The sequence below is a fragment of the Anopheles marshallii genome, chromosome 3, assembly GCF_943734725.1.
Source record: "Anopheles marshallii chromosome 3, idAnoMarsDA_429_01, whole genome shotgun sequence".
Taxonomy (NCBI): domain Eukaryota; kingdom Metazoa; phylum Arthropoda; class Insecta; order Diptera; family Culicidae; genus Anopheles; species Anopheles marshallii.
Window position 1 is genome coordinate 6,536,207 of NC_071327.1, and position 26,782 is coordinate 6,562,988.

Below are 26,782 nucleotides of genomic sequence, written 5' to 3' on the forward strand. Positions count from 1 at the left end.
TGCACGGAACTCACTTTTATGTCGCTCCCTTTCGCTAGTCCTACACACAATGCTTCACCCTCACCGTCGGTCAATATCCTGATCCCCCGTTCAGCGTTAGAAATGAGTCAAAGTAATTTGATTAAATTTATGTCCGGCCATGTTTTTCCTGATTGTGTTCCCCGTCTACCGACCCGGACACCAACGAATAGGGTCGCACCATTCCACTCCAGAGGGAATAGAAATGTTTCTAAAATCTACAACTTGCACCGGAACGGCGTGACAAGGAAATGTTCGTGCGGGAATGGAGTTTTGTGGATTGCTACTTTTGAAAAGCCTTCCTTCGAAGGATAATTAAAACGATTACGAAGTGGTGCCCATAATACGCTCAAGATTCTGTGCAAACTGCACCACGGTGAAGCTTCTGCGCAGGTTTACTGTTCGTGAAAGTGTTAAAGTATTGGTAGTAAAGCTCGCACTCCTTCCCTAGCGAGGCGAACTTTAGTGGGGGCAGCGAAAAACTTAGCGGCAAAGAAAACATTGGTATATAAGAATGCAATAAAATAGGAAAGAAAAGAACCGCTTACGATTAAAGTTTTTCCTTTGCAGTTTTTCTTCACTGTTCACTGTTGGATAAGAAAAAAGCCCGGACGGTGCAGAATTAACGTAAATGTATTCCGACGGATTTAATCCACACTTTATTTTGCTGCTTTGGCTTGAGGGTAAAACATCCAGCCCTTTTTAAAGGCTTTAAGGGGCGCTTAAAGGAACGGAAAGTAAATGGAAGTAATCGAAATCGAAAACTTTTACCTCATCGAATCGGGGCCAATGTGTCGGGTGTGTCGGGGTTTTCCAACCTTTCAGTAATCTCCTCATGGCAGGCGGAATTGTGCACAAGCTTACGGTTGATCATGAATATTTCACTTACAGTTCGGGCAGGTTTCCGATTTGCACTTTTGCGATGTAATAAGAACAGGTTTTATAAAATTATCACAACTGTGGTGCTTCGAAGCTTGCTGATGCCTTTCAAGCTATTTAAATATTTTAATCTGCGTGTGATGAAACACATTCGACGAACGTTCAATTGTACGAAGCGATGGTTGTTTGATGGGTGACCTAATTTTTCCACCATTCAAGCAAACTCCTGTCCCGTTCAGTTCACCCTTGTTGCAAGGTTAGCCCTTCTTCCTTTAATCCCTACCGGGAAAGCTTCCCAACTAATGAGTCCAGTAAGCCGATATTCAAATTTGTTCCCGTCCGTCCGACCGGTAAAACTTTTGCACGCTTTTAATGGGTGAATCGAGATGTGTTGTTTGCTAATCCGATGGTGCAGCCGGTTGGTGAGATTGGATGGAAATCGAGACCCACCGTTTATGGAACTAGGGAAAGGAAGCTAAATGTAAAGCTTAATCTTTCTCACGAAGCGCCCCAAAGTGTGGTGTATTAAACCTTTTTTTTGCATTTTGTTCTATGCTTCAATATCGTTATTCTTATCGGCTGGGTGCTGGGTTTCCCACAAGTTGAATAGTTATGAAAACTGGTTTTGCTGTATGAACGAGTGAAATTAAATGCTTTCCGGAAGTGTTTTATTCTTCATTTGAATTTACTTTACTGGCTTGTGTTGTGGGTAAGCGACGCCTAAAGTTATGCAATCGCAATGCAACAAAATCGTGTTGATGGATGTCGCTTAAGCAATAAAAGGATTTATTTAAATTTTATTTGGTTGATTGAAAGAATGAAATAGAAGCAAATATGATGCGCAATTATTTAAGATTTGCGTGACTCTCCACAGCCTTGAACGTGTATTTATCTAGTAATGTACCGGTACTTCTACTCCGAAGCAAATCTTACAACAGATTGTATTCTTTTAGGCGCTTTCATTGCTCTGCGAAACAAGTTGCCTTCTAGGGAAGCATTTAAAAAATGATTTCTAAATATTTGATAAAATAATGGTGAATTTGCAAGCCACGAACTATCGGTAATTAGTCTAGGGAAGTCCTTCTCCTTCTCTATTAGTAATAACCTCCTCTATTAGCCACACTTCATTTCCCGCACACAAACAGCTCTTTGTTGGCGATTGTGTTTCACATGAAAAATCAATCAATGTTTAGATAAGGGAAAATGCGACGAACGCAACACAATGGATCGTGCGGTTCATAAAACATGTAGATAACTTGAGCTTTGACTATTCCGCCGCGTTGCATTCAATTCAATTCACAACCAAACCCAGGTGCTGCACTCCATAAACCATTAACCTACTACATAGGGCAACAACGTGCGGCGCGTAATTAATATTTCTATTGGCTCTCGTTTGAAGCTGACCACACAGCAAATAAAAAAAACCGAAGCGAACATCATATCGCGTGCTAGTGTGCGTTCGCGGACGGATGAAGGAATAAACAGGAAAACATTAAAACATAACTATTAGCTCTTTACTGCCCTGCCAGCAAGCGTCCTTGCGTTACCTGGCCTTACCAAAATATCAATAGCATGTTCCCCATCCATCACGTTTGCTCGTGCATACAATTTGTCTGTCACCGGTTGATGGACATTATTGACACCTGATATGTTTGTATCCATCATGAACGGTGGACACATTTGTGAGTTCTCTTTACCACACCGAGGGGACATGAAACGTTTTACCCCTATTGGTGCTTTTGTTCCGGTGACATGAGAAAACACTCTCCAAAATAAAGTGACAGTCAGGTGGATGTAAAACAGTGTTTGAAACGGTTGACCCCACTTCGCATGGTTCGAGAGTAGGGCAGTGAATTAAACAATTTACTAAAATAACATTATCCAACCAACCCGCTTGCTTCCACCGTTGACCTCATTTTTGCCATAAAAACGGCTCAATTCCCAGCCTCAGTTCCTACCGTAAGGTCATTGCTGATATTGATCCACACGAGAGTTCACATTGATAACTGCATACAAACAGCTGCTTTCGACAATGGCACCTGCAGTCAGCTGCAGCATTAACCGTCCGAGTTTTGGGAGTTTCAGTGATGAATGTATGCGGCACCACAAGCAACGGGTCCTACCGGGTTAATCATGATACCCATTGAAGGCATCCCTACGGAGGGATCCCCATTTTTCATTCTGATATTAATTACAAAATCAATAATTTTATCATTAATCAGGCCGGTTTGCCAGGAAACATAATTTGTTTTCCACCCGATAAGCACTGTGACCCACGGAACTGGAAGGACATATTCAACCGTGTAGAAACGTGAAGGCGTAAAGCTGTATGTGTTTGTCACTTTGTCAGCGAAGGACACCAAGCGTTTGCACACCCATGTAACAGTTTGCCGGTTCGGCATTCGCCACTACCGCGCGACAGACACGTGCGATTGCAGATGGTATAAATCATCGAATGGAAAATAACGATCGATCAAGCAAACCGGAAAACCGCCTTTTTCTCATCACCACCACCGAATGGCACCAATTTTTCCACCTAGCGCGAAAACACAGCACACACACACACACACACACACACAAACTGACACTTATTTCCATCTGCCACGCATATTGTATCGTTCTCGCTATTTTCCATCCGTTTCGTTTCGGTTACGGTTGTTAAATTTTATTTGACTCGTTGAGTAATATTTCGCAGCTTTCGCTACACACAAAAGGTGGTCAGCATCAACCGCAGCCAATGTGCGTGTATGATGGTTTGTGTGGGTGTATGTGCGATAATAAAGAGCAGTTAAATATTTCTGCTTAATGATAATATTAATTTTTACCCGAGTGCATTCCACCGCCAACACCCGTTCCTTACGGGTGGTGGATAGATGATTGATTACGTTTACCGCTGTGGGTGATTGTGACACCCGTGTACATACATTTACGCAACCATAGTTTGGGTTTTACATGAAATTCTGCTAATCGAATAAGGTGTAATTGATTATTTTAACAACGGTTCTGAAGGGTAATTTTGCAGGTTAACTGTTGCAGGGCTGTATGCCGTGCCAATTACTATTATTATTATGATTTTCATTACGTGACCGAGCTGTCGTAGTGAGGTTTCAGTCGATTCCACAAATTGATATCATTATATAGCTTTGTATAGCTTTCAAGTTGTAAAGCTATTACTATGTTGCTTTTACATCTAGTCTACTATGATCTTCAACCGAACTGACAACAGGTCAGACAAATAAGGGCACATTGGACATTAGTTACAAAGTCCCGGTCTTGGCTGCGGCGTGAGGTTTGTAAACTGAACTAACCTGTAAAGAATAGGTGATGTTATCGGTAGTGACGGTTTTTTCCTAGTCCCCCAAGTAGGATAAGGAAATAGTAGCGACACATCCCATAAATTCCATAAATTAATTCTGAGGAAGAAACCATGATGAGATTAAAAAGCTTTCCACGTTCAAAGCTTTCCAAATCGTTGTTTATCTTCCAATTTACACGAGGAGCAAGGTTCGGATATTTTACTGTCCTTGGATCACACTATTGATAGTAAATTTTCAATGACGACCACTTGGGAGTCACTCCTTAGCCTACTAAGAGTACACACTTGATCGATTAGAACTTTCCAAATGCCTTTTTAGTTTCTTCACCACGTAAAAGCTAATGTTTTTTCGCAATTTGATAAAGACTTGTTACGTTGTATTTTCGAATATTCATTCCTTATGATGTGCAAAGCTAAGAGACTTTTACCTCCCATTGCCAATGGTATACAAACGCGCACGATACCCGGAACGTCACTTACCAAACCCTTTTCATCCGAACTTCATTAGTTTCATTTAAGCTTCTTCGTGTTTATTTATGGACAGGGATGCGCTTTTTCACCCACTCGTTCTTCTTCATCAACCCATCAAGGATTCTGCAAAGCTCGTCTCGTTTGCTAATGGTATCCGTTCCTACGCCACGGTTCAGTTCTGCTGGCCAGAAGAAATGGTGCACCACTCCTTTGCAAAGAATCGGTTTTTTTTTGTTGCATCCCAATAATGTTTCATGCTTTCGTTCCTTACATTATGCAAAATCTTCACCTCAACGGTTTAGCAACCGGTATTCGTGCCGTCCCGCATATCTCGTGTTACTCCGCGGAGGTTTTCCCTTGTGTGACTGTGTGTTTGTGCATGAGTTGAAGCTGCTTTTTCGCGTTAATATAATGGTCGTGCTGGTGTATCTGGTGCCGTGCCGTTTGCTTCCATTCTATTAGCGGCAACGACCGAGAATGGTTGTAGCTTACTTGCCCGGCTACTGCAGAGTCCACCACACAAAACCCCAAACCGAATGCAGTAATGAAAGCGAAAGAATCCTTTCACAAACGACCGGGTCTATGGACGCAACGTGGAAAAACTCAAAGACGAACGAAATTGGAGAAGAATGAATGGACGAGAGCGAGAGAAAAAAAACCATCTCGTGGAAATGTTCCGAGCCGGCAACTGGTTCGCAAAACTGGAGTCTCTTACCAGCGCCGGTCAGCGGCCTGCCAACCGTACGAAGCTTGTTGCTGTGCAGCTGTGCGATGGCTGTCGTGGATTAAATAACAGTAGAATAATAATTTATTACGTGCTAAAAATTTCTAAACCATACAACCATCGCTGCAGGGATGAACGATGACGATCCGGGATCCCGTCCCGTACCCATGGCATGGTTTCTGATTATTTGGCTCCGGATCCAGCATCCTGCTTTTTGCACATCACCGTCTGCGGGCAGCAAGGATGCATTCTCGTGGGGAAGAATGGAGTGCTTTTTGTAACGACGTTTCTGCTTCCCAACGAGAGCTGCTGGAAGCTTCCCATTAATACTGCTGCGGTGCTACGGCGAGCAAAGCGAGCGTTAGCGAGTCGAAGATGGACTACTGAATGGTGGTGACGATTTGTTCGAACGATACCCATCATAATCCTCCCGATAGCCGGGGACCTTCACCACAACCCGGACGAACTGTCACAACTTGTCACAGCAGTGTTCGGGATGTTTGGCTACGGTGTGTGCAAGTGGCGCACAGTGTGGTGGTGGTTGCGGTTTTTCCGCAACCCGGTGACGAACGAACGATGGACGGTCGTACCTTTGGTGTGCGAATAGTTGACAACAGTATGATTTTATCTGTTTCCAGGGAACTCCAATCGTTTCGAGTGCTCGACCCAAAGCGAGGAAGCTGCATGTTGCGTGGTAACTTGGGGTTGTGCGTCAGAGTGGGGTGTTGACTGATATTAAATTCTTGACAGCTTTCTCGGAAATTGCAGACTTTTTCCTGCCCATCATTACAGTTATGTGTTTCCGCTTATTTGCAACATATCGTGGTTGGTTCAGTTTTTTTTGCGCAATGGCAGTTGATGAAATTGTTGATGAATATTACATGAATGTGAGTTTATATGTCACTACTCACTTGTATAGAAATATAAGCTTTCCGTAAGTTTTACGAAAATTATTTAAGCTTAATCTAAAACACAACCATAAGTAAAACAGTAGCGTTCCAGTGAATTGTGTCAGTGTATTGTGCGATTTTAAATCGGAACAGATCATCGGCAACAGCTTTGTTGACTATTTTGGACATTCTGAATGACTGTTTAAACGATTACCATGGAATTGTTACATTTTTACTACATCCATTAAAAAAACGTCTTTCCGTTTAGCTTATTTTTTATTTCTACCAATAAGGTTCTTCTACTATTTTCGGAAGTGTGGCTATTCTATTGATGTCTACGGTTGGCTGAAGGCTGAGTTATGGAAAAGGAGGCATTTTGAAGAATTGATACTATAAAAAAAAATATTGCACGGAAGAAGTAAGTCGGATAACGAAGAAAATTGAAGAATACTCCTGTATCAAAACATTCACAATTAGGATGAGTGTCTTATTGAAAGTGAACGCTATTTAACATTACCAATTAATACTGAGAGAGAGACAATTCGAATGGTAAAGAAAATTTATTTTACTAATAACTCAAATTAATAGGAAAAATCTTCTCACAATTTGTCATAACCTTATAACGGCATATGAAAAATGATGAATACAATTCTTCAAATAAAACAATTCAAACAAGGATTTTTTTTACCATCTTTTGAAAAATGATTATAATTTGGTAGTACACAGGCTAGTTCCACGGTGAAATTGACAGAAACCACACATAATATAACGTTAATCAGCGAAATGAGCTGGAAATAGCATCGACCGAGTGAAACCCAACCCACGGTCTTGACATTAAATTGATTAGCAGCGTGTGTATATGTGTTTTAACGAACGAACGAAACCACAATTCTTGCTGCTGGACAGCCGTGATCATGCTGGCCACGTAACAGCAGCAGCAACAAAAAATACCATAGCCATTCACAGCATCTCCCTCGTTGGCACGTCGCGATAGCATTTCATGCCGTCCCATTAGGCAACGCATTTTGCCTAATGTTTGAAACACGACACGGCACATCGGCTACCGGGGCCTGGTTCGCTCGCCGAAAGATAGAATAGACACACACACACACACACTAACGACACGGAGGGATGCGTTGTTGTTTGCAAAAAACCAACAGAATGTAATAGCATCAAACACACAAATAGCGCTGGTTGGACGACAACAGTGTAACACAACCATCAGAAATAATCTCATTACGCTCATCAATTTCGCCCTCAAATTTAGCTTTGCTGCGCGTGTAGAAACCGGTCGGCCAGCTCATTCAGGACGACATTCGGCAGTCCCGACTACATCGCTGTTGATGTTTCAATTGAAATGAGGCGAAAATTTTCTACAATTTGGCCCAACGGGAGATTCCATCCAAGGATGTCTCGTTCCAAGGCAACGGAACAGTGGCGTGCGTAGATTGCCTCAACGGAGCAAAGCAAACTTCAGCAGGGCTGTTTTGGTGGGCGACTACGCACGATGCGACGCCCGAAATCATCATCATCTTCATTATCGTCTTTACTCATCAACACTAAAGCGAAAACCGGGAGCAAATATACCCGCCGCCACGCCGAACGAAACCGAAGAAGAAAAAAGGTTTGGAGAAAATTGACGCCTAATATAGCGTATATCGTCTGTGATCTGAGGGTCCGGTTTTGGGACTGGAGGTTTTTTTTTTATGGAATAGAGCGGACGTGCCTCGCCTTTGCACCTTTGGTGCGCTGCTAGTTGCCAGGCACCATCTTCCATAATGAACCGCAAAACAGTGGCTGGCCCCTAATTCGGAGGAGTGCCCCGATCAACAACTCACTCGTCATAGGTTTGCATCATTATTGGGATGCCCCGCCGTGTTGAAAGTGGACCTGTTTGGAGCTGATGAAAATTGCCTTCATTTTATGGAATCTTATACCGCTGTGAAAGTGCCAACTCTATGAGCAGTGGCTCGTTCGATGGTAATTCCGTCTTTTTTGCGTGTATCCCTCACCATGCTCGATTTTGGTGAGGCAATTTAATGAGCATCCTGCCTGCACGGGCCAGCCACCATACTAGGCCAGGAGTGGTCTGGTAAATTTTTCGTTAAGATGTTTCATCAGGCCGTTGCTTCTAATTATTTGGCACAAGTTATGCAGGCAATAAAATTCCCCGAAATGGGTATTATCTTGTAGCACTTCGCTGCAAACGTTTTTGTTTTTTTGCTCTCTCGACCCACAACTGCCTCTAGATCGTATCTTGGGCGATAAAGAAAGCCCTTGGACATTGCACTATAAACGAGGATTAAGGCACTCGCGTCACTCACCGTTTCTTAAGCTATCGTAAATCGAAGGTCCCTTTCGGCGAAGCATCTCGGAGAAATCGTGTTTCATCTGCTCCGGTCATTAAACCGCACGCCTTTCTTGGCCTCACAACCGACAGCAACAGAAGTGGACGAAATGGGTGCAAATTGGACACAATTTTCGGAGCCGATTTACGCCTCGCCGTCAGCAGCGGCCACATTGGGTCACATTTCGGAGGGGTTAACGGAAAGGATTTCTTCCGAATTAGTTGAGATTAGAGGCTTGTGTGGTTTCTCGGATTGATGAGTAAAATTTATGGACCAACCGGGATAAAGGCGGCGTCTTCGCGTTCGGGGTTGCCCGAGGCAGGCGGACCAGCTAGTGAGCTTAACCGTGCCCAACATATATGAAATGTGTGCATGCTGACATTCCATGCCCTCCCAGTTTAAGCGCTATACCGAGCGAAGCCATTTCACTGCCATAATTGACGGACGACGATGGCGATGGATCGAATAGCTACCGCTGCTCATGTTTTTACGTGCTTCCACACAAATCCTGTTACAAGGCTTCTGACGCAACCGGAGACTGGTAGGGCCATCCGTCCAAGGTTGGATTGGAAAGGGCCGGAGTGGTGCTGACAGCAGGAAGAGAAAGAACGCTCTCCACCATCGATACCATAATACCCTTGTGGACGATGAATGAACGACGTTAAGAAATCGTAAAAAGGATTTATCGTCCACGTTCGGCTGGACAGGCATCCCTCCGAACGCAGCTAATTATTGACAAATGGCGAAAAATGTAACAAAATTCTTAATCGCCAACATTAGCGAGAAGATGGCGAATTGATGGGAAAAATATTTTATGGTTTGTTGTTGCGTTCGTCGGCGGAGCGGCCATTCCTTCACAAGGATTAACATTCCTTTCGCCATTGTTGTGATAAGGAATTGGCTTTATGGTTTGAAGGATTACAAGGTTTTATGAGTGTAATATCTTTTTACTTTCTGAAGTTGTTGATGTACAATACATAGCAATTTCAGAAATGCAACACAAGAGCGTCCAATCATTCAACATCTTACCTGTGATTACCTCCTACGCCGTTTGTGTGTTCTGACAATCTAAAAATATTAGACACATTAGTCGTCGGCGCCAGTTTTCACACGACAGGACCGGTCTAAAATCCCATCCGGACCGTAGCAAGAAATGACTATCCAGCTGCGTAGTAAAAATATGTCTAGTAAGCTAGAAATGCTAGGCATTGCCAAGAAGGTCATTACGCCAAGAAGAGAGGGAGAGACATAAAAAGCTCTGAATTCTGGGAACTCATCTTTGAAGAAATATTACTACACTGTCAATCATTGAGTTGAGTCACGTTAGCGCGGTACACAATGCAAAATGCCCTTCTCAAGTCATTCGTATTTTGATACCGTAATACAAAGCAGAGCAAAAACAGTGGATTCAAAAGTTCTACCGAAGGCTCAACAGATGATTTGTTTCATTCACTTCGCCCACATCAGGCAATACAGTACAAGAACCCGGGAACTCCGGGATCCTAGCCACACCAGAAGCTACACTTGCGGTCCGTAACATTCCTCCGTTGCCGGTGAAACCATTCGAGTGGATCCTGTTATCTTGTGTTGTTTGTCTGGTTTCTGGTTCTTTCCGAAAAACAGCAGCCTCCACTCCCGTGCTGTTGCTATCGTGAATGACGGCACGATATCCCGGGTCATTCGACCGAACGGTCAAACATCGGGGAACAAAAACATCTCACCATTGCAACAAGCAACGGCGAACTAGAAGATGTGTACGTGTAGCAAACAATGGCCACACGGTAAATAGTGTTGCTAGAGCAGAGTAGATCTCTTTTTTTTCGGAGCTTCTTATCAAACCCCAACCAGGACTCTATTCTGCGGCATCCATACCATCCCGCTAGATGTAGCCATCTTCAACGAACATTTGGCTACCTGTATTTTCCACACAAAAGAAGGCAAATGTTGACCGGCACAGCGAAATGGACCGAAATGGAGGGGTGTTTTACCGATGGAGTTCAAAACAACGAAGCCCGCATCTCCGTACTGAGAAATACGACCTCGCTTTTTGTGCATCCCGTGACCCCGGGACTGACTACGATGTTTTGTTCGGTGCAAGCGTCAAACAAGATGCTTTGCAGCTTCACTTTACCGATTTGCAGAAAATGGCAGTCGAGCTTTCACGGATTGGCAAGAAGTTGTTTTTCCACGGTTCTTTTGGTTGGTCTTTTGATGATCTTGTCGATTTTTCCTGCCCTTAGTTGGAGCAGTGATGCGGTGCAGTCGTTTTGCAATACCTAGAATTTGAATGCCTTTTTTGTGGTAAAACATCTCATCGTTGCCCTTTAATTATTAAAATAGTATCAAATAATTCAATTCAAATTACATTATAAGTAGACAACTAATTCTTCTTTCTTGTTGCATGTTTTCATTGCAGGTAAATAATGTCTACGATGTCCGCACATAATAGAACAGGTATCCCATCCTGCTTCAAGGTATGCCACCAGCCGATTAGTCTCCCAATTTCCATGCCCAAAACTCTTCTCCAGTTCTGTAAAAGCCGTACAAAATGCTTAAGCCGTTGAGCATACTTTTCAGCTGGCAGGAAGTATTTTTCCTCTCCATTAGCGTCTGGGTCATTTCCGACACAAAAAAGTAACCGTGACCCGAAAGTCGGTAGTGCCGCTGTGCACGTTTCAGTACTAATCCTTTGACATTCGACCGTTTTTCGTACATTAGGCTTGCAAACGGTTAAAATAAAAAAAAAAAAACACTCTGCAAGCCCGGGAAAAACAAAACCCCCCGTACAAGAATGTCCACTCAACTAGACACCGTGCCAGCTAACAACTTTCTCGCTTGACTTTCGCCTAAACGGAGCTCGGCTTTGACAAAATGTTACAATTCAAAAAGGGGGAAACATTTGGCGCGCACATAAGCTTTTGTTGTCTCATTTTACTCGGTAGGCCACTGGTCGGTTGAAGCCATAGATGAGGTCTCAAAAAAAAAAAAATTGGAACCGAACACACACACAACCGATTCATTTGGGGAAAGAAGCGGGTGCGTACGTATATGAAGCAACAATTTGATATTCGTCGTTCATGCGCCCGGTTTGCCGGCTAAGCACCTTTGGTGCCGCTCGGGTTGCTTTGGTACGGTTTTTTGGCACAGAAAGCAAACAACACACCGTCAAGTAAAGCTACGAGCCCCTGACATCCAGACAACCGTGATGGGTGCGCCTGGTGTCTCATCGGAATTCCGGACATTGTCACTAATATCCGTGCACATCCGTGTCGACCCACACACACACGCACACATCATGCCCTCACGTCGGTTGGCATTCTAAAATCGTGCAATGTTTGAAGAGTGCCTTTCACCGAAGCAACCAGTACCTGATTTTCAACAGTATACATCCTTCCCGTCCCGACCTTTTTTGCGTTCCGGAGGGTTTTTTTTGTGTATTTTTTTCTGTGCCCAACAATATAACTGCTGCCGGAGAACATTCCAAACTGGCGGTGGAAAGGAGGAAATAAAAAGCATGCACGTATGCTTTGTCCTACACATAAAACATTGGACGGAGTTCCATGAGGACCACCAACCATCACCACTTGCACCGGATTGGGCAAACACACACACACACACACATACCAACCATCAGCAAGTAATTCGCAACGGGTGAAATGGGTAAAAAATATTTCTCCAACGTTACGGCCATGTACGGCTTCCTTCCCTGGCTTTCTTGGCCAAACCGAAACCTATACCCATGCATTCCATCCCTCTCGCCCATGTGTGCGAGGGTTTGTGTGGGTGTGGTTTTTGTTTTAACTTTAACACTGCACTACGTCCCGTAAGCATACGTCCATTCCAAGCAGGCGCTTTTTATCAGCCATTGCCGGGAGAGCCGGGAGCTTGTTGGTAAGTTCGTAATATTTTTATTCAAAACACACCGCACAGTGTGCACACAATATGCATACATTTTCCCAGATCTTCCCCATGACTGGTGCAGCCGGGCCCCAGGGATATTCGTATGCCGATTCGTCTACATGCTGAGTGCTAGGCATTGGCTTTTGGTGTTGCTGGTAGAAGGGGCGGAATTTTTGCCACTTCATCGAATCTGGTTTCCTTTTTGCTGTTGCAGTTACCGACCCACTTTGCTCTGTTGCATACGGTGCTGGGCCGTACATGGGAGAAGTAAGCGTTCCGTTAATTCGCACCGTAAAATCTCATCCCTTAAGCATCTTTACTTTGCACGTTAGTCGCACATCAGTTGTCACATGGGAGCTTCTTTCCGCAAGCTCCACACGAATCAAAGTGAAGTTTTCTAATAATAGAAAATGTTGTTAATCTCCCTGTATGCAAGTGTGCACAAATTAAAGTTCATGCAAATCTGTTCCTTCACCCAAACAACTGAAAGAACACAATTTTTCTAAGAATTCGAAGAAGAAATCTCTATTTTCTCGATTAAAATACTTAGAAAACACTTCGGTCCGATTGTCATGGTATATTTCTAGCTAAGGGTTGGAAAACTCCTGCACAATAATAAAGCGGATGGTTTTCGGAACTCGAATGGAACTTTCCATCCGCAAGACTCATGCAAAATAAAGGTGCCACAATGAACAATGCAATTTATTCCGGTGCTGCAAATAATGTGAAACATTGCATAAACACCACATATTCCGAACCCAACTTCCCTTACGTTCATCGCGGCGCCTTTGTATGTGTTTTTGAGTAAGTTGTTCCTCTTTTTTTCTTGTTATAATATTCATTTTTAACATCCGCCGTCTTTCATCTGACCGCAGAGGGTGCAAAAGGGTGAAATTTTACGAGTAAAATAAATATGAAGGTCGGGAAGGTGGCGCCTGAGACAGCCAGCAATGGATGAATGTAACGGTGGACAGAAAAAAAAACATGAACATGCAGAAGCAACACTGTTGCGGTAAGCTTGACTCTCGATTCACGGCACGGCAAATAAGAAGTGAAAGGTTCGTGTAATGGTGAAGATCCTTGCTTCGTGCTTTTTTTGTGTGTTGTTGCTCGTTACACGGTGTAGATGATGGACAGGATGGATTAAAATGCATCTCTTCCAATCGGACCATGCTCATCGGACATGGCGCAAGAAAAAATGAATCAAGACTACACTGTATAATGGATGGGAAGCAATGAACAATATGATCCTGTGGTTAACCCTGGTACGGCATTGGTGCTGGCGGGTGGCATCATGGAACAAGGTGTAAATGATGGCGTCAGGAAGAATGATGCACGCTTATCCCTGTCCTGACTCTCGTTACTTATTATGTTGGTTATTCACCTTAAAGGGGTTTACTAGGAGAAACTTCCTTCATGGAGAATATTGGTTAGACTGTAACTATTAGAATAGTCAAGCTTTCATCATTATCGTCTTTCGCTCACATTCCTACTTTCATATAATTACTGTTCGAAATAAAAAATGAGTTGCTGCTCAAAACATAAGTGAGAACATACAAAATCACGCAGAATCCAATTAATGAAAACTAAATTAAATTCTTTGCTGACAACAAATTTCGCAACGGTACGACACGCTGAAGCTGACACTGGCGTACATTCCGCCTCTATATTTCCGATGAATTCCCTCAGAAATTGTTCTTCAATTCCCACTCAACCAGATGTGTCACGGCCATCTGGACGGAACGTCTTTGAATGTCGTTTTTAGTTTTTTTCCCCCCTTATCCCCGAACCCAACCTCTTCACTTTCGTTCAGGCCGTTTCTTCGATTCTTCAGAATTTTAATGGTGTCCTTTCGCTCTCCAACGGGCAACAAGCATTTGACGGCAGTAGGACGCGGAAATTAATTTGCGAATAATTAGAAATTCAATTACTTCAACGAAGATGGTTCTGGGATGGGAAGGAAAGTCGTGTTGCGGTGCGGTGAAAGAATAAAGCATCCGGGCGGAAGTGCAATCGAGCGCAAAAACACGTGATCGGAAATCGGATCGAATCGGAACGGAAGAGATGGACTTGATTTGCTTCCACTCCCTCGGCAGTGATGGATGCTTTTAATTTCTGTCATCAGTTTATCGAGTGGTTAAATTATTTCGACAAAAGCTCTTACAGCTGTGACGAGGAATGGAATAAAGCAGGGAGAAAACCGATAATTGTTCTGAAAGAATACAAATTTATTTTGAAGCTTTAGAGCATGCACTAAACTCATTAAAAATTATATGAGTATAAACAAAAAAGGAACAGGGGTTGAAAGGTTTTTGAAAAAAAAACATCTACTTAAGAATTACTTTCCTAACAAACTCTACCAACCCGCCTTAGTCGTCTCTATTTCTCTTTAATATCCCGCAGTCTGCGCAGTTTGCACCTTTGTATTGCATTCGGTTTAATCCACCGCATTTCGCAAAAAGCTTTTCCAGGTTAAATAATACAACAGCTGAATGGAAACTTTGCGAACAAATTTGCGCTTCACGTGGAAATGGCAACAGGAAACTTTCCATTTGTTATGCTTTGCAACGGAAAGAGAAAAGAACGCAACTTAATTTCAAAAAAATCCTAACCTTAGCGACGGCAGACTTTTTCCTCTGAGTGACAGTTTTATGTTTTGTTCATTTTTTGGTTCAAGCAAATTCATTTCATTTTTTTTTGTTTTAGCATTTCTGTGAACGCTTCTTTGAAGTATTCAGGAAAAGATATTTCTTTGTCTATTTCCATAATGTTTGCTCCCAATATGTACTTAAGCAATTGTTTATAAAAGTATTCCCGTAGTTATTGACTTCTGCACCATTTTGTCACAGAATATTCATTTCCTCATATGACATCGGTATCATCGGCTCTCATAAAAGCTAAGAAATCGAACAGACCTATACTAACCACAAATCCCCTTTCGATCAACACTCTCCACGCCCGGCCAGGGAGTCTTCATTTATCACCGCCATATCCTTCCTATTACCGAAGTGACTAGTGAACTATTTCCCAGCACAAGTTCCATGCCACAATACTGCAACCTCTGCCAGCAAATGTCGATGTTGTAATACTGCTGATTTCTGCCTCAAAAACTGCTCAATAAATCATGCTATTTGTGCACACCGGATCCCTCCCGCAAGAAGTGTGGGTCGTTTTATCGTCTTAATTCCTACGATACATCTTGTCGGTAAGATTATGCATCACATTTGGCTTACCGCTCTGGTGGAGCTTCCTTCACCCGGTCCCGGTTATCTGTATATCAATCTGCACTGAACCCTGATATACGGTGCATCTTTCAGTCCGCATAACCTGGCCAGTTTATCCCTGCAAAACGTTCAACGTGTAGATGAAAAGCATCTTAATGTGTAACCACAGCTCACACACACACACCGACAGTGCTTTGGGTGCAAATCGCCGGTTTTTTATGCCATCTCCGGATGGATTCCTGTCAGAGTTTCGTAGGAAAAAGGTGCGGTGGTTTGCATCCGTGCAAGATATCATCATTATTCGCAACCAAAGGCACCTAAAGAACTCGTTAGACGAATTCTACGATGAGACGAACCATGGGTTCAAGATGTTGGTGAAGCGTACATGGCTTCAGAACTTCTCGAGACTTGCACACAGGTGTAAAACCCAGCTACACTCACACACATACACACCAACATCGACGTCAGACCAAGCAACAGGAAGCGCTCGGATATAGGACACCGAATGAAAGCTCGGTTGCCTAGACGCTGGGGTGGCAGATTTATGAGCATCATTATCAAACGACAGCTTCAACTCTGGTTCATCTTTTCCTTCCATATCACCCACCGTGTTGGACGGCCAGCAGCTACTGCTCGGGCTCCATTACCTCATTTTGGTCAATAAACCGTCCATCTTACTCTCGAGAAGAACCCTTCCATCTTGCGAGAATGCCCGAGAAAATGGTCCGTCCAATGTCCCGTCGGACGTTTGCTTATTCCATAAATCTTGTTTGCTTTCCTCTTTAGCCTATAGCGTCTCATTTTCGCTGCATTTGACAGGCACCCGGTGCCGGTCGTGACCTACCAGCCCCATTTCTTTTCCCGCACAACAGCACCACGAAAGATTTCAAGGATGGGCCACTATTAGCTTCATGAAATGGTCTGACGGGTCTCCGAAAGTCATTGGGGGATTGCTTTTTCGTCCTGCAGCCTCTTACCCCGTCGTCTCCTCGTGCAAAGCTCACCATGGCTACTCCATTAGACAGCAAAAATGACCATCCCTGTTTGACTGTCGGAAGGGAGACAGAAGCGTTTAACTAAGGGAGGGCACATAACACATAACGGGCCGGAGAAGTACACAAAAAATACGCTACCCATCGAAACAGGCTACACCGTAATGCATCATTGACAGTTTCGAGTGGAATCTAATCAGGGCCAGAACGTTTTAGATTACGCCACTAAGAGGGTAAAGTGGACACCGTGGCCTGATATTTCATGCCCCATTTTGTAAGCAAACACCGGTGACAATGGTCGATGTTTACGAGACGCCAACGCACAACAACACCGCCGTTCCAGTTTAATGGCCAAGTACACCCTGTAGAGATTGGGATTGATAAAGAAAGATATTAGACATGCATAAAATAGAAGGCACAATTAGTTACACAAAAAGAAGTTTCGACAAAATGTAACGGATAATTCAAAAAGCTCAAAGAGAAAGTGAGAGAGAACGAAGGATCAGGGCGAAACCAAATGTTAAAACGCGTCGAAGCAGGCGGCGAAGAATTTAGTCTTGTGATTGATCGCATTGAGGAAAGAAGGGAGAATTTCGTAAAGAGCTGAAAATAATAAAAAAGTGTCTGAAGATCACGACATACGCCTGCCCAAACTTAAGTTTGGGTAAGTAACGCCCCAAACATAACCTGCATGATGTGCGACCTCCGAAACAAACGTCCACTTGGCGTTCCGGCATAGCTTGTATTAAAACACTCTCCAACATTGAACTTTCTTCAACTGACCCAAGCAAATCGAAATTAATTGTCTGTAAAGTTTCAACTATCGATCCATGCAGCAGCAGTGTAAAATTCTAACCTCAAAACATCTGGCCCACATTGTCCGTCCAAGAAACTTCCATCTGTTTCCACTTTCCACAAAATACTTCGGGTGCTAATTTTCCATCCTTTTGCGAAGCATTTGTTTTGACCATGGGAAAATCTTGTCAGGATTGCGTCCGGTTTTTTTTAAGCATTGTTGCATCCGGTTCACTCAACCTGCCACTTCCCAGAAAATGTATCCCAACAGCGCCTCCGAAATCCTGCAAATAATCCCAAGAGCAATACAGATCGAGAGAAAGAGCGAGAAAACAAACTCCAAAAAACGAAAAACATCCCCGTGCCCGTGTTCCAACTTCGACATCCGTTTCAACTGAGGGTGGAGGATTTGCAGTGCTCGGTCCCTTCATCTGTTTGTGAATTTAATGGTGAATCCCACCTTTGCCGTATGTCTACGACACCGGAAATGGTGCAGGTACGAAAATATATCTACCACGTGCTCTCCACAGTTGAAGCGTCCGACGCGCTAGACGACATAGGATGTTGGGGTTTTCCCCACTGCCATACGCTCTTCAGAAAGGGATTTTTGCTTTGCACTCGCTACATCCTGTGCCAACACCACCCACATCCTGGATATGACCTAAGCAAACCGAAAAAAGGACCAGGTCGAACTGAAGAAATATCCTTCCCCAGGTTGGAGCTTTTCAACATCGGATTGAATTCGGATCGTACGCGAGCACTCTTCCGTCCAAAAACCGACCCGGCTTTCATCTCAACTTTGTTCGAGTGTTATTTTGTGGTCCTTGTTCCTTCTCTACACCACCTAAAAAGGAAGCGGAAGAGTATGTGATTGTGTTTATTTATTTGCAATCTTGAATGCCATAATATATCTTGGCCGGGTTGGAGTTGGTTTTTTTCTTTGTTGCTTTTATCACTCTTGTTTCATTCTACTCAGGTCGCTGGTATTATTGTACAATATGGTCTCACTTTCCTGTAACGAAATCTTCCTGCCGACCGGGCAAGTCGCACTTTCCCGCATAAGGTCACCGCCATTCACCACGCGCGCGCTTACTGCAGTTGCATCGTGATGTGAACGCTTCCACGATGCTTGTAGCCCATTTCTCATTGGCGTTCTTGTGGCGGTGGAGCGATGCTTCTTTGTTTCGTGTGTATTGAATTTTTATTCCTCCCACCCTGGTGCTGCCGAAAGCATCATACCCTCTTTGTCCCGATGCAAACAAAACGACCGCGCTAAGGAAGATTTATGTTGATAATGTAATGCGCACTGTTTTGTAAGCACACGAGTCGCGAACATCAAACAACCCGTACAGTATCCAGCTGGCGGGAGGTAATTCGATGTCCCTTCGACCAAACAGAACGACAAAACACACGCACACACTCTGTCAGAATGCACAATGATTGACGCGGATGAGAAAGGATGCACCGAAACGGGTTCAACCCCCCCCGTTGCCCGGTGCGTTCCGGTTAGTAGTTGGTCAACCCATTCAAGCCAAGCTGATCCCTGTCGCTCTTTGAAATAGTGCATTTCCGGTTGCGGTTTCGTACAACGTGCGACGTGCTAGAATCAACGTGCATCCCGCATCCCGCACCAATAGCCATCTACAAGAGTCGGCCGTGATACGAGGGATCCCGTGATTGAAAACCACAAACTTTCCCTTCCTGGGGGTCAGGGGTGGTGAGGGGGGGTCTCTTTCGCCACCAGAGAACCCGTAGCGCGACGACGGCTTGGAAACTAATTAGCGATGGTCGGATTCACACCGACGGAATGCACTCGGTCGCGAAACGTTTTGGTGAGTGGTTTTGTGTTTGCCACGCTATCTTGCGCCATCTTCCCAATAAGCACACTGGGACTTCCGGATCCATCCATTTGCGTGTGTGTGTGTTTTGGATTCTGTTGAAAGGTAGGAACCATTGAGTGGGAACTCAAAGCAAATTCACAATCACTCAACTCGGACTCGTCAAAAACCGCTTGATACAACGGCACGCGTGCATGCATTCTGATGCGTGTGCGCGTACCGAAAACTCCCTGAATCGCGATGTCGTCCCGTGGCGGACTTCTAAGACCAAAGTACGGAACGGTAGTAATGGAATGTTTGGCACTGTTTGCCATGGCGGGACGTGTAAATATATCTTTGGTGTCGTGCTGTAAGGTTGCAGATTGAAGGCTTGGAAAGCTTCAGGTTTCTCTGACCAGCAGGGATTACACAATTCACTCTCAGTGTGGTGTTTCCCAAGACAAGCATCAGCGTCTGCTGGGAAAAGTGAGCTATTTCAATCACACATTCCGGCGAAGGAATTTTGACAGAATGGACCAGCGTCGGAACGTCTGCCTCCCTCGGTTTCAAGCACCCATGCTTGAATGTCATTTTGAAGCACATTTTTGAAACCAAATTCCTTTTCAAACTACCCTAAAAGATAAAGCAAAAGTAGCTCGTTATGCTGCTGATAGTAACCTAGCAAAGATGTGCTTTGCGTTCCTCGTGTTTCCAGCTGAAACGAAACCAATAAAATCTTCACCTTCCCTTCGCGCAAACTTCCACTGAAGTCGATGGCAGCGTTCCGTGCCGTCAGGAAGCGCACGAAAATGCACAAAATAATAACTTGCCCACTTTGGCATTAACAGCGTACCGGTCGTGGAAAGTAATATGCCAGTTGCAGTACGGTGCCGTTCCAGACCGTGGCTTATGGCAGGCTCACCATTATTACTCCCAGACGGAAGGCGTCAATGTACGGTGAGCTGGATAAAATATGTTTATCAACTCACCAGGCCACCACCAGCAACGGGGTGAAAGTCATGGATGGGGTGATGAATTGATCGTTGGTACAGTGTGCCGGAATGCGTGTATGTGCGCCCTTGGCAAAAAGGGGGAGGTTTCATGCAAGTGCACTCAACCATCCGGCCAGCACCCGGGGAGCTAACCGGGTGCGAAGCGCGGAAGTACATCGTAATGCGAAAGTTGATGGCATTGTGGTTTATCGCTCGAAGGACGATATACCCAGCCTGTTTCATCGGCCCCATTTCAAAATTGCATATCCATTCGCACGGGACGGCATAATATCGAACCGCCTGGGTGTTGTGAGGGCGCTCGGTGCAGAAGGGGTCCCAGCGCCCAGGGAATGAAATGGAAGCGAACGTTAATAGTCTGCATGATCGATTAGTTTTAGCATACCACCGACAACAGAGCGGGAAACTGCGAGACCCGGAAGGGACAGGCCATTTTGTGCAGCATAATGTCTCAACTTTCACTTCCACTAAATCGCTCGAGCACGTGCCTGTGTATGAGTGTGATGGTGCGTTTATTGCGATGGCGCTTCGGTTGTAAGTGCTGTCCCCCCTGCCCGATATCGTCGATTTCATCATCATGAATATTTCGCGCCAAGCTGCTGCAACTGCTGCCCGCGTCGGACGGGTTGAGTGATGGCCGTGCTGTGACCGGATTGGATCGTCGGGATGAACGCCGGATGATGGGCGTTGGATAAGTGGCTTCGTTGTCAGCGATATTAACGGACGGATTATCGGGCGAGTGCAACAATGCGGTCACACTCGACTGCCTAGATGCCGTAGTTGGTTCCCCCGGTATGAGAATCCGATATCCAATAGCATCGCGATGGCAATCGCTTACAGGGATGTATTAATAATGCATGGAAAAGCCACAGCAAACAAGACGAGACCAAGAATTGTGAAACATACGAATTTACGTATGCTTTAAACAAAAATGGATCGATTATAGCGATTTGCCTTACGAATTCTCGATTTCGTGGTCGTAACTTCACCACTACAATATTGGCATTGGCACAGACAAAAACAGTCTAATTCTAGAACTTAGTCTAGATAGAGAAGTTAATCTAGAATACCTGGACCTGTACATCGTTCTACATGCAGTAGGCACCCCAATATTTTCGAGAACAAAACAGAGGCCCAGCCAATAGCCAAGACCTTAAAAGAGTAGACAAACATACCAAAAATATGATTTATTAAGTCTTTAATGGATGAGTGCTTAAGAAAATTTTGTTCCAGAGCCTCTCGATCTGACATGAGTTTATTTAACATGCACATAATATTCGCTGTCTTGTCGATTGCATATTAGTCCCACTGAAAATTATATACTCAATAGTCCTCCGCTGTTATCGATTCCAGTGCACCACATAACCTCTGCGTACGTAAAACTTATTCCAACAGCGGTAACAAAGTTTACCATCTCTATACACAGACTATCGTGTGCTTATCCGGCATCGGCACTGTAGACATTGTGGCAATCTACGAAACGAAACATAATCAGACGATTGCGCATTCCCGTACTCCACAGACCAGCGCGGGCGGGAACGGTTAAAAGTGTTAGAGCGTATTATCCAAAGCGTACATCCACGACATGCCTACCCCGGTCAGAAAGCACCGACGGAAGTGGATCTAAGCTTCTAATGAGAAAATAATTGTATCAAATATGCGCATGGATTATACTTTATGGTTTTAATTTATAAATGTTGTCGTTTCGCTCCACGACAGCAGACGAACGCTTTCCGCCGCTTTGCGTGTGTTTCCTCGAAGGAAACTACCAGCCCATCCCACCGCCCCATGTGTGTGTGTGTGTGTTGGTTGGTTGGCAATAAACAGGAGGCTTCGCAATCCTACCACGCCCAATGCCCTACACGGCACAAAAGATGGAAAGGAGATGCGGTCGGAAAGGCATTAATATGCATGAGCTTAAAACCAGCCACCATCGTCTTCGGATCGTTCCAGTCGGCGGTGGTGGTGGTGCCGCTGTTGGATGGGCGTACTGTATCGAAATCCAAAGGAACGAAGGCGCGTGAATGTGAATAATGCAATTGCAGTCGTCTGGCGCGTCGTCTTCTGCTAATTCGATTCCGTCATTAGTGCACTATTAGTTAGATACTGGCGTGTGCACACTGCTGCACACCGGAAGCATCGAAGGCACTCGGGCCAGCATGGCGCCGCTAACCATCGCCAGCGTCATCATCATCATCTTCGTCACGCTTCTTTTGCTGACACTCTCACCTGTCTCACACATGCACACTGTATATGACTTACGTTTTCTCTTCTCTTCGTTGCAGACGAGCGATCCTTGGTAACCCGGACGTGCTCGGCTCGGGCAGCTGGTCTCAGATGCTGCAGAACGACTTCTGGGGCACACCGATGGTGGATTCCGGCTCGCACGGTTCCTACCGTCCGCTGTGCGTGGCCAGCTTTAAGCTCAACTACCTGGTGGACGGGTTCAAACCGTTCGGTTACCACCTGGTCAACGTGCTGCTACATTCACTCGCGACCGGACTGGTGGTGAAGCTGGCCCGCCACATCCTTCCGGTGGGCCGGTCGGGGGTGGCCATCACCGGGCTACTGTTTGCGGCCCATCCCATTCACACCGAAGCGGTGGCGGGTGTCGTTGGCCGGGCAGATCTGACCGGGTGCATCTTCTACCTGCTGGCACTGCTCGCCTACATACGTCACGTCCGGTGGCGGCAGTGGGGCGACGGACGGCAGTGGTTGGCACTCGCCGGCACCGTCCTGCTTGCCGGTGCTGCCATCCTCTGCAAGGAAACGGCCGTGACAGCTTTAGTGGTTTGCGCGATTTATGACATCATAAAGGGATACGCCGGATCCAGAGATAAGGTACGCCTTTCAACCGCCGCCATTCTCCACAGTCGTCCCCGGCCCGAGCCCGGGAAAACGCCGGGAATATACATTTAATTTTAAATATGCTTTATTTATACCCGTGCTGTTCATCCTCCCGTTGTGACTGCAACTCCAACGGCCTATAAAATAACGACTTATACTCGTGCAGAACGTACAGGCCGACGGGCTTGGCATGCAGACAGAGCAGGGCGAGGGAATTCTCTGGTTCAACTTCCCGAGTGGCAATCTGCACCGAGCTGCATCTGTGTTCGGTGAATTGTTTTCCACTGTCGTTACTTCCACCGGTTACCAGCTTAGGCAGCGTTGGCTGACAATGGAATGTCGCCTGTGTTTCGAACTAACCGACGGCTCTCACTGTGGAAAGTTGTGTGTTTATGACATTTTTGTGTAAAGAAAAATAGGACAGAACAGTAAAAATAACTGCAACCCATCGGTACCAGTGGCCATTAGCACAAAAACAAATGTATGCGAAAGAGAGAGAGAGAGAAGGCAACGCATTGTATGGGAATAGTTTTTCTTTACACGCCTTCGAAAACGACTGCATAGTACGATAAGCATTCGCTGTGTGATATCTACACTGCATGAAATGCATGAAGTGATAGTTTTCTATCTATGGATTTCTTTCTCTCTATTTAACAGACGCATTCAAAATGGCTTACACATCTACGTAACATTTTTCAAAACTCCTCGCACAGTTTGCGTTAATAATTGATGTCGAATAAATAATGTCCTCCCCCGGGGAGGATAGCTTCCCTTGGACGTCGCTCAGCAGTTGGTACGCAGCGTGCAGTATTGCGTGTCGGCACAGTAGAGAAGATCGGCCGGACAAGCCATCTTAAGCTTGATGAACTTGTTCGGACTCTTCCGGTGGCACACGTAGTAGTTGCTCTGATCCATTGGATCTGGCATACGTCCCTCTAGCCGGCACCGTGGTACCTTTCTTGCCGGTTTGGCCGTGACACGCTTCTTCTTTGTGGGCGCTTGCTTTGGTTTCACCTTCGAAGTTACCGACTTGCTGTGGCCTCCCATCGATGGAAGGAAGATTACCTTCTGACCTTCCGATGATGGCATGCTGTTGTGAAGCCTCAGCTTGTTCGCCTCAAGTCTTATCAACTCGACGTACTTCTGTGCCTTCAGGAGTTCCTGCTTGATCTGGTTGATCTGGCTCACGCGTTGCTTTGCGGGCGGTTCCTTGCGCGTTCTCAGCTGTGGCCGCGGAGGTACCGGTGGCGTCATCAAATTTTTACACTGCTTGTACGAGGTTAAATCACACATGCGAGACTTTTTGTTGAATGCCGTAAACGGAGGACAGGTGTACGACTGGAACACGCCATTATGCGGGTTGCAGATGTAATAATTGAAACAATCGGTATTGTTAGGCTGTCGACTGCCGACCATGCAAAGGACAACGGAGATTCGCTCATCGTCTGGATTGGCATCCACCAATGGAAGGATACTGTCCTTGTACTGCTCGTAATCGAATGTCGTATCGCCGACAGTGAAGAGTTTTCGTTTATACTTAGTCTCAGCACTGTCCGCATCACCGTGCGGACCATCCTCGTCGGAACCTTCATCGTCCACGTCCACCGAATGTCGATTAACCGGTAATGGTAGATCTTTTTCCAAGCTGCCATCTTTTTCACTGTCGTTATCGATAGACTCGATGGATTCGAGCAACTTCACTTGATCTATAATGTCACCAGTTTTGTCATAATCGCTCACTAATGGATTGATTCGCTGAGATGATGGTCCCAAATGGGGAAAGTACGATAGCGGATCGGGAAACCTTGAAGGTTGCATTTGAAATGACGGCGGAAAGCTATTGCTCGAATAGAATGACCCCGACGGAGAATCGATCATTAGCGACGATTGAGGCGAACGATTCAAGTAAGGGTTATAGTTGGTAATCGAATAGCTCGGTGTCACCGACTGATAAGCGGCATCCTTTGGCACATACCTATTCCCGTAGGCATCGTACAGCACTTGCTGGGGAAAGTCGTTTAAAGTTGTATCATTCATGCCAGGAATTCTTAACCCGTTGGGCATCGCATTCAGTCCCAAGTTAGGTGGATTTCCGAAACCCATGCCGTACGGAGGTGAATATCGATCGTTAAGCGGTTGTTCAGTTGTCGTTAGCGTTGGTACGCTCGGTGCCGGAACCGGATTCACCGAAATGGGTATAAATATAGGTTTCACAACCGGATCTTTTACTTCCGGGGCTGATGCAATCGAAGAAACAGGAGATTTTTGATTTGCAATCGCTTTCTGAGAAATGTCCAGTATACTTCTGATAATATCCTGCATTCCAGGTGAGAGATTAAGCGTAGATATAGGATCATCCACTGCGTCTTCTTTCTTTTTAACGAGCTGTTGTACTGGGACAGTTTCGTACGAGAACGGATCGCTGTGGCTTGGAATTCGTGCCATTGCGTTTAGCTCTTTCTGTTGGCTAACGATCTGCTTCAGATGTTCGAGAAAGTTCTTCTCGTCCATCCTCGGTGGAGATTGCTTTGTTTGAAGCTTTAGCGCATTCTGTGTATCGTAGTAGGCCAGGAAAGAGTCCAGCTGAGATGCATTTAAACTTCCCGATGAAATTGATGGAGTAACTGTGCGTACAAGGGTTTTAGTGCTGATGTTGTCAGTGGTGCGTGCTGTTGGTGTGTGAGGCTCGTCGCTTACACGTTCCGGGATTCCGTCTCCACTGGATTCAATATCGTTCTGGTCGAGCTGTGTAGAGCTATACGCTTTCGTTCGATCTCCTTTCGATGTCGAATGAGTGGGACTTTCTTGCGACTGCTCCTCACTAGCAGAGTTGGAGCTGCTGGCTAGTGAAGGTACGTTCAGATTGTCAATACCGTAAACATTTTCATCACTGTGATTCTTCTCATTTTCAGCCGACAGATCACACTCCCAATCGCTATCTGTTGGAATGGGAGAGAAAAGGGAAGATAGCGTTTAAAGTTATGGTAAAACCCGAAAAACCACTTTCGTTCAACAAGCACATCGCGTCCGCCGCTACCATGCCGTACGTGTTGATCATATTTCACGTTTCATTAGCACAAAGTCACAAAACTGGCGTGTCTGATGACCTGCATTCGTCTATGCAGAGCAGCGCCAAGTTTCACTTATCGCACATTAGAACTGGAGCAGCGGCAACAGATCGTGGCTCAACGACGCAACTGGAAACGGTGGCCTAATTTCCAGCTCTGCCACTACGTCCTGGTACTCACCTGGTACGACACATGTGCCGAGATTGTGCAGATATACGAGCCCCTTCTGACATTGCGTTGCAACCCAAACGTGAGCCTCTTTGGATAGTACCGTGCAGCGATAATATTGATCGCACCGTGTCATATGAGGACGGGTTGCTTTTGGACAACCTTCCTCTAGAGATGATTGCTGTGTGTTAACCAGCAGCATATGAAACATTATCGAAAGCACAAGAAACACGTGTAATTGTGCCATTTCTTTTGCAACTAATCACGCACAATGTGAATCCAAAGGGATGATAAGCTATCACTGTTGCTGCGCAC

The 26,782-nt window shown here is 45.2% G+C and overlaps 2 protein-coding genes across 2 annotated transcripts in view; one reads left to right on the plus strand and one right to left on the minus strand.

Moving 5' to 3' along the window:
* Positions 1 to 26,782, plus strand: part of LOC128716310 (protein O-mannosyl-transferase TMTC2) — a 120,341-nt gene that overhangs the window by 21,714 nt on the left and 71,845 nt on the right. The window contains exon 2 of the mRNA XM_053811230.1: positions 22,670 to 23,225. Within this exon, the coding sequence (XP_053667205.1) occupies positions 22,670 to 23,225 (556 nt within the window). The remainder of the gene's footprint in view (positions 1 to 22,669; positions 23,226 to 26,782) is intronic.
* On the minus strand, positions 24,015 to 26,714 carry LOC128716311 (uncharacterized). The gene is made up of 2 exons (XM_053811231.1): positions 26,480 to 26,714; positions 24,015 to 26,170 (listed from the first exon to the last, which is right to left on the minus strand). Exons 1-2 carry the CDS (start codon positions 26,712 to 26,714, stop codon positions 24,015 to 24,017), a joined length of 2,391 nt encoding a protein of 796 aa, XP_053667206.1.